The sequence below is a fragment of the Trichogramma pretiosum genome, unplaced genomic scaffold (genome assembly GCF_000599845.2).
Source record: "Trichogramma pretiosum strain Unisexual culture from Peru unplaced genomic scaffold, Tpre_2.0 scaffold17, whole genome shotgun sequence".
NCBI lineage: Eukaryota > Metazoa > Arthropoda > Insecta > Hymenoptera > Trichogrammatidae > Trichogramma > Trichogramma pretiosum.
In genome coordinates this window covers 508,814-523,138 of record NW_019641225.1, presented here as the reverse complement: position 1 = coordinate 523,138, position 14,325 = coordinate 508,814, and the positions used below count along the sequence as shown (strand labels likewise).

Below are 14,325 nucleotides of genomic sequence, written 5' to 3'. Positions count from 1 at the left end.
CTGATTACTTATTTTTGTTATCGATCATTTTATCTCAGCAGAAATAATAGGTCAGTTTGCAAGTTCAATAAAATTTTTCTCTAGCGCATGTTTAACTAATTCAAGGTCAGAATAATGTTACGTCAAAAATCCAGATCCAAAAAAGAAGTGAAAAATCTTTCGATTGATGATTGCTTTGAATAGCAAGAAAAAAACAAGGAGCCAAAAATAAAACTCCACAATTTCGGTGTACAAAGGTGTAATATGATTTGATAGTTCGTGAAGTTCAGGTAACACCAAATCATTCCGCCATAATTTTTATTGAACTTTTAGAAAACATGTGCATAAGTATCTATACACATACATACGTATTTACAATTTTCAATCATAATTTTTTCTCGCAATCGTCGTTTGCGTAGTCTTTGCAATTTCCGTGTATTTTCCTTTTGAACCGGAGCAAATGTGGTTTATCTCCAAACTTCTCACAAGCGTAATCTTAACGACCTTCATGGACTGTCTTTTGATGCCTATTCAAATTTGATTTTTTCCCAAATTTCTTGTCGCATATGTTACACAAGTAATCTTTGCGACTTTCGTGGACTGTTCTTGTGTGTACAAACAAATCACTTTTAACTGCGAATTTTTTTTCGCACTTGTCGCACGCATAATCTTTGCGACCTTCATGGGTTCTTCTTTGATGTCTGATCAAAGTGCTTCGTTCCCCAAATTTCTGTTCGCACTTGTCACATGTGTAATCCTTGCGACCTTCGTGTACTGTTTTTTGGTGTATGATCAAATGACCTCTATGTCCAAATTTCTTTTCACATTTGTCACATGCGTAATCTTTCCGACCTTGGTGTACTGTTTTTTGGTGCAAGAGCCAATGAGATTTATGTAGGAATTTTTTTTCACACTTATCGCATCCGTAATCTTTCCGATCGTCGTGGACTGTCTTTTGGTGTTTCCACAAATGTGACTTACGTCCGAATTTTTTTCCGCAATTGTCACATGCATAATCTTTACGGCCATCATGGACTGTTTTTATATGCAAGCGAAAAACCAGTTTATTTCCAAATCTTTTTGCGCAAATTTCACATAAGTAATCTTTAAAAACTTCGTGAAATATTTTTATGTGCTTGAGTAAAGTTGATTCACATTCAAATTTCTTTTCGCATTTGTTGCACGTGAAATTTTCGCGATCTTTGTGTGCTAATTTTTGATGCGTAAACAAACTTGCTTTCTTTTCAAATTTTTTCTCGCAACTGTCACATGCGTAATATTTTTGATCGTTATGAATTGTGTCTCGGTGGGTTATCATGCTAGATTTTGATGTAAATGCCTCCTGGCAATTACCACAAACATATTTTTTGGCGTCTGATACAGTAATGTCCTGATTACCTAAATTATTTCTCGAGGCGGCTTCCTCTGATTTCTTTTCACTTTTATCCATTATGGTGCTTAAAATAAATGTTGAATCTTTCTATTCAGTCCCACAAAAATTTAATTAGTAAAATTTATCTTTTGGTATTATGGCTAGATTTTCAAAACTAGTTCGATTCTACTGTAAACATGATCACCATTCGAGGGACTATTATGAGCGTAATGTTGACAAATAATTTACGTTCTCATCTGTACATGAATGTTGCTTACAATATTCGAACCAATTGAAAATTCAAACTAGGTGACGATTTTTTCATGGATTTCTAAAACCAAGGACTTCAAAAAAACTCCCTACGACTTATGAAAAAATTTCACGTTCATTCTAAAATTTGCCACCCCCACGCCATGGTGTGATTAGCCTGCTCCATAATCTGACACTGGATACCTTACATAATCGTGTGCGCCGTAAAACCGTAAACATAAACGGCTCACTCGTGTAATTCTACGTATCTACTCATTATTTATTTTACTTTCAAATAAAACCGGGGCATACGCATGTCGCTACCATCTATGTAATCTTGGCAATTCTTATACTGGATAGAGTAAAGAGTGTTAGTCGAACATAGAACCATAAAATTCTTACAATGAATTTCTGAGCCCAAATTCTAAAAGGGCATTCAATTCTACGAAAATGCATTTACTTACAAAATTTTTCCAAGGTTCATAACATGGAAAAAGTTGCGTCTCAAAGAAATGCAAAACTTTGTCATTCTAAGCTTCATAAGTTGAAGCCATTCTTCGCCACTAGATGGCGAATACCTGAATTCTGTAAATCTGCAAGTGTAAAAGTAAAAATAATGGTTTAAGTGAAAGCCAGGTTTTGACTTTTTGAAATTGACGATTATCGTTGCAAATTTCCGAATTATACTATCCTACACGAGTCACAGATACTCGATCGAGGTTATTTTATTCAATCTCCGACTCGAAATCGCGAGCACGCGCGATTCTGCAAATTTGTACCGGTATATAGATGCGGTGCGCGCGTGTTTACGTGTGTATACGCAGCGCGTTAGTTAGCGGTTTCGTCTTAGGTTTGCAGAGTGTTCGTTGCTGCGCGGAGCGGTGTAATATACATATATACAGATATATTATAATGCGTATAAAGTGCTATAACTACTACTGCCAGTACTCGCTGCACCCTAGTGTGTTTGCCGTTTAATTACTGGGATGGACAAAGCTTTGATTCGACGCTGGCGAGAGTATTATGTATATGCGCGTGTACATCGCCGCTCTCGTAATGCGAGCGAACGTTGACGTGTATTACCCCGTCGTCGGGTGCCCTTTCCACCCAAGCGCATACAGTCTGTATTTATATACCGTGGCAAGTAAGTATACGGAGCTGTTATGCGAAATTGGGCAAAATTTTGGCTCGTTGACGTATGAAAATACGGAAAAACGATTGATTCGTTTCTTGACTTACCTCCTTTTATTTAGGGAAGTTTACCCTTTACCATACGCGTTGCACACTACGATATAAGAGAGTAGGCGTAAATACGAGCTACACATTGAAATAATTAGGATATTTCGCACGATACTTCTGTCTATTTTTGTCAAATTTGATGTGCTGCACGAGTTCGTCGTTGTTGTAATCTACTATGAGCAAGGTCGGCACACGAGTAAGATTAAAAATCGCTACTCGAGAAACCATAAGTGCGCAGTTAGTAATATTCAGCGATTCTGTACATTTTATAGTTGACTTAGCGACTATAGATGGCGTACGCCTAACCCGCGAGCAGTCAAATTCTTTTTCGGTTGCTATATAAGAAGGGGTGTGATACGATTCCAGAATATTTGCGAATATTTACTAATTTTAGCTCTTTGGTATTAACTCGATGGTGGATACGAAAATAATTTCACGTCATGGCTTTGGCCGCGAAAAAATACTTATTCAGAATTTGAGAAAATAATTTAATTTTGCCAAAACTCATTGATAAATTGTACTTGTCTTACTTATTCCGATTGTGGGATTGTTTTGTGGTATATATCGCACAAGATGATCGGGTTTGCCACCAACTAAATGGTAATACATACATTTTTGTTCAATCGAAATTAAAGTGATTATTCGGAACAATATCGTAATTCATTATTATAAACATTTATGCGTACAGAGGTGAAGTGAGTTTGAATTTCTACGTATGCAAACCCACACACACACACACACACACATACACGGAGCACATTAGAGGACAAATGACAATCTGCTGCATTAATTCGAGCGAATAGCGATTTTATAAAATACTCATTAAAATCCGTAAACTCGATTATTTACGATCGAATAATTACTCGATGGCCATACACACGTATGCAATTAACATATCGTCGCGCGTTTTATTATTATGAAAAAATACACAGCGGGATGCATAAAACATGGTCGAATACATTATACGTATCAATTATCTTCACGCTGGAATTGCTTTTTTTTCTGTTGCAGGAGATGAAAGTCAATTGGACCACGCCGCCGGGAAACTTGCCGAAACTAGACACAAGCAGTGAGTACAGAGAGATTTATCATCCTTGCCGCGTTATTATTATTTTCGCTCATTTTCATATAGGACGTATGATATTTTCCGCAACGATCTCTCTCCCCTCGCGTAAATATATAAACATGTAGCGCGGCTCAAATCCCTTCCGTAACTTCTTGAAAAGAGGAGAGAAGAGATCCTCTGCAGCGGCGGTGGCAGCAGCCTCGACTCGCGTCTTAAATACGACTCAACCTGCAGCTAAACTTCCTGCATCTGTTTATACTAGAGGGGCATTTGTACGACGCACCGAGAGAGAGGCAGTATATTACCTCCGTGCGCGGCTGCGGCAGTAGTGGCACACGCGCGTTTGAATGCCCGCCGCGACGAGTATATTTATACCAGAGAGACGCGCGCAGTTCCATTTTTCAACTCGCACAGACGTCCGGTCGCAACTTCCGCGTCCGTTTTACATTTAATTCAGGCTTTCTCGATCTCTTTTTCTCTCCCTCCTTCCTTTTTTTTCCTTCATTTTCTTTTACGAATCTTCTCCTTTTTTCGCTCGCTAGCACCTTTTTGCTTACAAGTGCAGCAGCATCCTATATATACACGAGTATACACGGTCCAGAAAAAGAGGCTCCCTTTGCCAATGCTCATTCTTTCGCGCTCAAAGCCGCAAAACGACGCGTCGTTTCCTCGATTGGGCGCGCAACGCGTTTCTGGCATTATGCACGCGCAACCATCCCATTTGGCTCTCCCCCTGCATATATAGGTTGAGAAAGAGAGAAAATCTACAAACATAACAGTGTTAACCTCTTTCGGATGATCTTTGTTCTTTTTTTTCTTTCTCTCTCTCTTTCTCTCCGAGCATTCCAGTACAAATCGAATACTTGCACGATACTTTCGAATCCTACGTAGCAGCAGCTTTTCGGCAGGAGGGCGCTTTATAGTTTTTATATACGCGATACATTTCTTCTTTATCTGCCCGCTGTTTTTCCGGCTCGAAAACAATGCGTGCACGGGAAATGAGGAGCGCCGCTCCTTATAATACGAGCACACAAAAATGGCAATAGCAGTTGCTGCAACTAAATAAATGCAATCACGTTGGAAGTAAAGATGTATATAAAATATTTGGCTGCCCGCGCGCGCTCGTGTGTATATACGGCGCACGACGGTATGCTAAGTATTTTCGTCTACGAAAGCAGCAGCAGCACCACGAGCCTAGACCTGGTTAGGTCGGAGAGAGAGAGGAGGGCAAAATGTGAAAATACCAACCATCAAACTGGCTTTTCTCGGCCTTGGTAGAGAGAGAGAGAGAGAGAGAGAGCAGGAGGAAAAAATGATGCTAAAATAACAACGGGGCAACTACAACAAAAGTTTAACAATTCAGACTAAAGAATGCCGCATAAGAAAAGCTCCAAACTCTCTCTCTCTTTCCCCGAGTACGTAATATTATGTAGTAATGCTTAGAACGAGAAAAGTCTTGTTTATTATTATATTTCACTGTGCGTAATGAGATGCTTGGATATCGTCGGGCGAGCGACGGGCGGCTCGCGCAGTAAAGAAAACAAAAAAAAAAAAAAANGACAGTAAAGAAAAAAAAAAAAAAAAAATAAAATAAAGGAGGAAAAAAAAGAGAGAAGAGCACATAAGAAGACGCGGTAAGCCGATTCGCCTTCTGAACCACACACACACACACACATATGTACTTTTACGCGGAGCAGCGCATTTCCTTGCCACAACGCATAATGGCCTATACAACAACGCACACGGCAAGTAGTATACCTGTAGTAGCTCTGTACACGCGCCCTCGTTCCATTTGTTGTTTTTTCCCGCAATGCGAAACTTGCGAAATTTAGAGCGCGCGCGAGCGAGCTAGTCGCGACGATATTTAACTCTCTCCCTGTGTGTGCTGTGTAGTGCTGTATACATGTTTTTGTGTTATACGCGTGCATATAAAAGAGCTATAGTGCCGCGGCACGGCAGATGGGACCGGCGATTTAGAAAAAAAAGAGTATGAGAGAAAAAAATCAACGTATCCGCCTCCGCGCTGACGTTGCCGCTGATAGTATCGCATTATGGCGGGCCGATAGCCTCTTCAGAAAGAAGACACACAAACTCTCTCTCTCTCTCTCTTTTCGCTCGACTCGAGCGGCCGATATAGCAGTCTCTTTTCTAACTCGAGTTACCGACGTTGTTGCTGTTGTTGTTATTTTTTTTCTCTCTTTTTTTTTCATTTCATCCTTCGCTCAGCCACTACACACACACACCCACGCGCGTACACACACGCTTGGCATTTCTATTTCATCCTCTTTTCTCTACTTTCTCTCAAACTGGCGCACCCACCATAGACGCAGTAGTAGTATAGTTTATATACATTCCATTTGCACACAGCACTAAACTCCGTGAGTGTGTGTGCGCGCTGTCCTGCGGGAACGCGTTTACGTTCCTACCGCCGCCTTCGCACTGTACGTTAAAAAGTTTTGACATTGACGTAAAGCGCTTGGATCATTGGATAGAATTTCTTCCTCCTCGTTGCTTGTGTTGTGGTTGTTGTCGTTGTTTTTTTCTGTTTTGTTTTTACGCGCGTGCGCGTGTCATTCCTTTTCTTTGTTGCCTCGTGCACCCACACACACACCCACATACATTCATTCATGCCGTATATATACCGTACATACAACGCAGTTAGTGATAGATGTCTAAGGAAAAGTTTGCCCCGAGATCGGTGCATAATGTATAAGTGAAGTCTGCCAACTGGTCTTATAGTAGTGGCGCATTATGCGTATAAAGAATCGTCAACTCGGGCGACAAGCGCGCGAGAAAAGGATTTTATTCACCGAGGCGATATCGCGTACAAACTTTCGACGCGTATCGGTATATATATTGTATCTGTACTCGTCACGTACTGTGTCTGTACGGACAAAGCAGTGCGTCACGCGTATACGCGATTCCATATAATTCCTCCGCTCATGAAAATCTTAGCGTCTAATTTCGGAAAATGTTCCAATTAAAGCTCGACCCGCAAGCTCATACAGTAGTGGTAGTAGTGGTGTACAATGCACCGAGAGAGAGATCAACAAGTCAGGTGGATTGCTCGCTTGGATATCACTGCTCGTCTAGCTCATATCACTCGACGTGCGTTGTATGTATATATGCCTCGAGAGCGAGAAGATTGGACGCGCGTATGCATAGAAAGCTCGAGTTTTGAATCGCGCAGGGGACGATAATCAGCGTATAAATACACAATGTACCGCTCTGGGGGGTGCTACACACACACACACACACACACACACACACACACACACACACACACACAGACTGGCCTCTACTAGCCCAGTGAGTGATATCCTCTTTCATCCACTCTTGGCTATTCCGTTTGCTGCAGCTCAGTTTTGCCGCGCGCGAGAAAGGGGCTAGCTAGGCTTTGTACCACCACCACCACCGTCAACGTTTAGGCGCAGCACACTCGTGTGAACCTTATAACCCGACACGAGCGCGTGTGTATATGGCAATCGCCGGCGCTCGCCTATATGCAAAGGATTTTCTCCTGTCGACTCTTTATAAATACATGCGCGCACATTTGCCGCGGCGATCCTCTTTGTTACGTATTACGCGCGCTTACGGCTTAGCTTTGAGTCAAGCGAGCTGGCCAATGCGTTGCAGCACCCATGTGTGTGCGAGTGTGGCTTGTAATGCGTATTTTTGACTTCGTTAAAGATGCAGCTTGCCGAGCGAGGATTTTTATTGCCACGCACAAAGATTTCGAGCGGATTTTCAACACCGAGAGCTTGATGGATTATACGGTCATTGAAACGCCGAGAGAAGGCCCAAAGTTAAAAAAAGTCGTAGAGAGTTTCTGCTACGGAATATATTTATCTGTATTGCAAAAAATTATCACAGTGATAGTAAAAGTTATCATATTTTATAGTTAGCTTGTTGACCCATAGATGTCGCATTCAAAACTCCCAAACGGTTAATTCTGCTTCGGTTGATATATAGAAGGAGATTTCAATAGTATATTCGAAATTCTTCTTTATCTGATTTGTAAGGATCTTATTTACACAGCTATTCATTTTATAACTGCTTTATCGACCTATAGATGTCGTATCCCGCACTCCTAAGGGGTTAATTCAACTTCGGTTGATATTTAAGAAGACTAATGATTGTACGAATAACATAATCATCGTTTTCTGACTCTTATAGAGAATTAGTTATTATAGAATACTTCATGATATTCGGATCGTAACAGTATGCATCGAGCTAATGCCAACAGCTTCATAAATTGCGTGAATGTAAGGGGTTTTTTAATATAGTCCTTTTCAGTGGGTAGACTCAAAGCTGCCAGAAATTTCCAAATGATGACAAATCTTGCATCATCAATGATTAAGGATCTAAATTCTGAACGTTTGACTGTTTCGAAGAGTTATCGTGTTCACAAACGTACCAAATTTTCAAATTATTCTTGACTTACCAATGAAATTTTTGAAATTCATCAAATGTCCCAATGAAAACGTTGTACATACTTTTTAGACTCAGTTTAAAATTTGACTTCGAACAAGTATATTATACCGCTCGTAGCAACACAGACCAAGAATTCGTATATTTACTCTCACTGTCACCAGTCGCGCGAGCTTTTTACCCGATTCCAAGGCAAAGCATTTGCGATAATATAACGTAAAGTTTTCACGCGAATTATCGAAAGTAAATTTACTCGCGCTGACGAATTCATAGAACGGTACATAAACAGCCATAATAATCCATTTATTTTTCATTAACGCGCGTAGCTACGTGTATCGCGAGTGGAAACGATAATAGTTTGCAAATGCATATAATGCTTGTACGTAAACGCTGTTTTAATCAGGCGTTGCATCCATCTGTCGCCTGCACTCGTTCGAATTCACTCTCTCTCTCTCTCTAATTTTTTTAACTTATATATTAAACAGTCGCTTTAAACACGGGACGACACAAAAGCTGCTCCTATACTTCTGTGGCAGCGCTTAAATCGCGCAGCCAACTGTTTTAACGGCGGGATAAACAACGCGTTTAGTCGAGCACTGCGGTGGTGGTGCGCGCGTTTATACACATCGACTGCTGTGCGGTGGATTTCTTTTTCGGTTGGTTTTAGAATCTATCTATCTATCTATATCTGTATATACATCGGGAGGCTCGATTAAGACACCCGACTGAACGTAATTTCACCGCATTGTGGTTTTCATCCCCCCCCGCTGTATACTGTATTTCGTGTATCGCGCGCCACATCAGGCGTTATTCCGAATGATTTCGAATCACAGCGGTAGTCGAGCGCGCGTATAAATACACGTACAGAGAGAGAAAAAGAGGGAGAGAGGGATGAGCCGGAAAAAAGCCACGAAATACATAATGGAGTTACGTGTTCATCGAACTATGTTGTATGTGCGGGTTTGTATAGGGTGAGCGCATCGGTTATTTATAATACCCTACACACACACGGCCAATCTGCGCAGAAAAAACAGACAATTTTTTTTCTCTCTCTCTCGCTCTCTCTGCAAGCTCATGCCGTCCAATATATAAATGGAAAACGATTCTTTGTTTCTGTCGCGCGGCAATAAGCGAGATGTATACGCAAAATAATAAGCGTCGACGTGTGTGTGCGTGTAGGTATGTAGCGCACGCGTCAGACCCGGAACTCGAGCGCATACGAGGGCATATCGTCGCCCCTGCGCAAGAACCGCACAAATAAACTTAAGAGGCAAAAACAACCTTATCCCTATGTTAAAAGGATAGGATTAAGGCACCTTTTTGCCACTTGAGTTTATTTGTGCGGTTCTTGCGCTGAGGCGACGATATACAGTATTAAAAGCGCTCTTTGGAAGTATTTCAAAAATGAACTCGTAGCCCAAGGCACGCGAGCCATGCGTCGCAGTGTGTATGATTATACGCGGTGTACGTATGCACCAACACACACACACACACACGAGCTAAAGAAGCGCAGCGAGGAAAATTGTTCGGTGGTGAATCAGCGTTACTCGTTTACATGTGCGCGCGCGCGTCAAAGGCATACTGTACGTATCGCTAAGGTATGCGCGCGCGCCCGTGCACATACACACACACGCGTAAACGTCATGCTTCTTTTTTTTTAAAACTTTTTTCCTTTTGCTCTTCTATTTCCTATAACTTCGTTCCCAATTATCACAATGAAGGGTGACACGTGCAAACTGTATACGACACGTCGCGCAAGCTCAAAGTAAAAAAGTGCCTTGACGCGAGCTTGCACGAGCTTGCAGCCGTGTAGCACATATAGCGGAGCCCGCCAGTGCGTACTGTACTGCTGCAGTGAATATTATACACGCTTTTATAGATGAACTTGTGTGAGTGTGTGTGTGTGCGTTAATTAAATTCATGTTGCTGCTGCTGCTGCCGGGCGACTTTTTTGCTTTAGCTTTGCGATGCCGCAACAGTTTATATTTGATTTTTATACATATTTTTAATATATTATGTAATAAATGCTGCTGGCACCAGCTGTAATAAGAGAGCTTTTTCGATGAGCGCACCAAACGCGGTATATATTTATTTTCATTATTTTTTTTCACCATCATTTTAAACGAACTTTGTCCGAATCAATGTGTACGTAGTATGTGTTTCTCTTTTTCGACTTTATATTTCGGACGATGCTCGCCCTCGAGTCGTCGTATAAAGGCGCGCGCGCGTCCGCGTTCATCGATTCGTTTTATTTTCTACAAATTTTATCGAACGCGTGGCGGTAGTCTTTGTCCGTGCGTTTTACCGTTTTCTCAAAGTCACGTTTATGTGTCTCTTTCCTCGGGACGAGCTCGCTCATGCGCGTTTTCTCTCTGTCTCTCTCTCTTATATACGAGAAAAGACCAAAAAGCTCATGCCTGTATGTGTGCAAGTCCATACGTGTATATAGTCGAAAGAACAGAGAGTACAGTGTAGCGGCCGCAGCAGAAGAGGTTACAGGGCGAAACAGAGAGAAACGAATGTTACGGACAAGCAGAACAGACAGACGAGAGGTGGTGGTTGACGTTAGTCCCTTGCGGCCAGGAAAAACGCGACTTATTTATGTCGCCTGACTTATTGTTCTCCGGGGACGTCCAAGAGAACCCGACCGACCCTTCCTCCTTACTACACCAGCTACTCTCTCTAACTCTTCGTCCTTTTTCTCGCTTTCTCTCCCCCGCCAAGCTGCCTCGCGAGCTCTTTCATCCAGATAGAGAGAGAGAGAGAGAGAGAGAAAGAGAGCTAAGCTCATTTGCTGAATAATGTTACTTAAAAAATTACTCGAATGGAATTAGGAGTTTGCGAGCGAGCTGCGCACCGTGGTGGTGCGTTTGAATCATTCATCGTAATTATATCTACGAGCTTGGCGTGCGTCGATTGAATATTTTAACCGAAAAAGTTTTGATGCTCCTTTGGCCTCGTTTATTTATGTATCCTTTTTTTTTCATTTTCGATATTAAATTCATCTCCCGAGGCATTAGCGATACACGTGAAAATTGTCAAGCAAAAAAAAAGTGATCGCACACGCGCATAATCTAGACCGAAACGATCCGCCGGTATACACCGCTGCTCGCTCCTCATCGAAAAGCTTTTCTCTGCGTGCGTCACTATCCATACGTGATCCGAGACGCACCTGCGTCAAGAAATGCGTCGTTATAAAACCCCTGATCCGATCGCGCTCGAGTAGCAGCGCACACGCATACGTGTTTTTTCTCCGTCGCATCTGATTAATGCTGATTTTCGTTTTGTTTTCTTTTTGTTTTCTGCTTTTCAGTCGTGTTGGAGCTCGACAAAACAGATTCGATTATAATTCTTTGATTATTTCACCCAGCCCGAAACGTTGCATTTTAATTTTTCCGCGTAGCTCCCTGTTTTTATAACCATCGGCTCGAGCTTGCGAGCTTGCACGCGTGTATACGCACGATCGTCATATCACATGCAGAAGATGCGCCTCGAGGTACACGAGGCATAATGGCCGATACGCGGTGGCGGCGGTGGTGGTGGGCTCCTCTGTATACGGAAATAAAATAAATAAATAAACGAGAGAGAGAGAGCAAGAGCAATGCCAATGCGGTATATAACGCGTAACAGACGAAACAGAGAGAGAGAGAGAAAAATAAAAAGGAAAGAAAAAATATAAAGAGAAGCGCCACGCACCGAATCGACGGAAAGAAATTTGCATGAAAACCGACAACAGGTCGAGTGTGCGAGAGGGAAGAGAGAGAGGGTGGTGGTGGTGGTGGTATGCGTATTGCGCGCCGCATGCAGTCGCGGTAAAAATGCAAATTCAACAATGTGCATCGCTCGCTTCATGCGTCGAGGTATATAGATAGTGGCGGTGTACGTGCGATGGACGTCGAGAGAGCCAGTATACACCGGTGGCCAAAAAATATACACACACAAACACACATACGAACTGCTGCAGTGCCGCCGCACACGTAGTTTTTCCTCTCGAATTTTACTCTCTATATTGGGGAGTAATCCACCACCGTACGCTACGGAGATACACACGAAAATAGAAACTTGCCTCGCTACTACTACTCTCCCTTTACTTTTTTGTCGTGCCCTCCACGCGCGAGCGAGCACTAAGAGATTTTCTATTGCTCGTTAGGATGTTGTATATAGGGAGGAGAAAACGGGGGCGCCCATTCTATAACCGATATATGTACGATACGGCTCGCAGTACCCGCTATATGAATATAATAGTTTTTGCAGCGGGCATAAGTGCCACGCAATGCGGGTCGTCTCTCTCTCCCTCTCTTTTTTTTGCGTTCGTTCGAACGTTCAATCGCGAAATTATACAGCGACACGAGCTTGGTCGCGTCGCTCGCGAGCGTGTTGGTTTTAATTCCCCGCGCGCTGCAAGCTCGCGAAATAAAAGAAAAATTTTCCCCAACGCGTGTATCGTGCGGCTTTGACACCGCAGCGGCAGCGGCGGCGGCGCGCGAAACAATCAAAATATTTTAACTAGAAATCAAAGAGCCGCGATCTGTCGCAATTTAGCGCGCGCGCGGGGACCCGGGCTAAAATAACGTCAAAGGTTTTTAATTGAAACAAGCATCGGTGAATGAGCGCGTGGGTGCGTTGCGGCTGCGGCTGAAATATATATAGTGGAGTGTGCTGCTGCTGCTGCTGCACACGAGAGGAGAGAGAAGAGGGTATAGAGAAGCGAACCATTTAAATGCAAATGTTTTCGCCTCTCTCTCTCTCTTTCGCAGCGCAAAACGTTGATTATTATCAACGTGCGAAACTACTATTGCGCGTCAAAACCATGGAAGTGAGAGAGAGAGAGAGGGAGAAAGAGAAAAACACTTCTAGCTTTTATCGCAATTGTGTTTCTTTTTTTGGCCTCTGTGCGTATGTGTGTGTGTGCCGCAGCAAGCATAGAACCGAGTAGAGAGAGGCAGAGAGGGAGCCATTGGAAATAAATTAGACGCAAAAGAAAAAAAAATAACCTTATACCCGAGATTTGTCCTCTCGCGTACGATTTCATAAATTAGATATCTCTAACCGTGTGCGCGCGCGTGTATATATATTTTTTTCTCCTCCTCGCCTCGCACTATCGCAAAAAGAGAGACAGAGAGAGATACGTATACGGGGAGCAACACTTTCGAATTCCAAAGTGTCTCCACGTGTGTGTTGGTGCGCTATACTGCGCGCTGTCTCGAATATCGAAAATGTATAAACCAGACGTGAATATGCAAATGCACAGTGAAACGGTCGCTCTTCTACGCACATCTCTCGCTGCTGCTGCTGTTTGCGTGCATGCACTATATACGCTAGTATATATACTGCATATATGCACAGGCATGTCTGTATATGTGTGTGTATATCTCTCGCGAGCGAGAACTAATGGAAAAAAGTACTGCTTTGGAAGTAGAGTAGTTTTCAGAGAAATTGTAGGAATAACCAAAAGCGATGGGCTTGAGCGAGGCGAGTAAAAAAAAAATATATGTACACCCAACTACGGCAACAACAACAACAACAACTGAAACGATTATTTTGTTGTCTTACTTCGCGTTACGCCTTGATGCAAAATGGGTGGGGGGGAGAGATGCGTAAATCAAGTGGATTTACCATTAAGAACAATGAAATAAGAATGTATGTATAATGAGTCGCAAGAGCAGCAGAAGTGTATCTCGTAAAAGTGCTCACCGGTTTGAAAAATAAAAACGTTGACGTAGAATACTAGCATATTAATGCTAACGGAAGGAAAATGTGACAGGGGAGACCGAGACTCGCTCGCTCTTACTCGCCTCTCCCTCTTCCTTTAGTCTCAGGAGATGTTTTTTCAAAAGACACGGGCACAGCTTCTAACAATGTAGCGCATGTAAATTACGTATTAAAACATTGTAAAATCCATTCGTTATATCCGCACGCGCGCAACGACGAAACGTGTACATAACACACAATGCCCAGCTGTACGAGCCCCCCGCGCGCGAGTCCGTAA

At 42.6% G+C, this 14,325-nt stretch overlaps 1 protein-coding gene across 2 annotated transcripts in view; it reads left to right on the top strand.

Moving 5' to 3' along the window:
* LOC106649265 (nucleolysin TIAR) overlaps positions 1-14,325 on the top strand; it is a 497,287-nt gene that overhangs the window by 222,716 nt on the left and 260,246 nt on the right. For both annotated transcript variants that reach the window (XM_014366573.2, XM_014366574.2), the window contains exon 3: positions 3,851-3,908. In XM_014366573.2, coding sequence (XP_014222059.1) covers positions 3,851-3,908 — 58 coding nt within the window. The remainder of the gene's footprint in view (positions 1-3,850; positions 3,909-14,325) is intronic.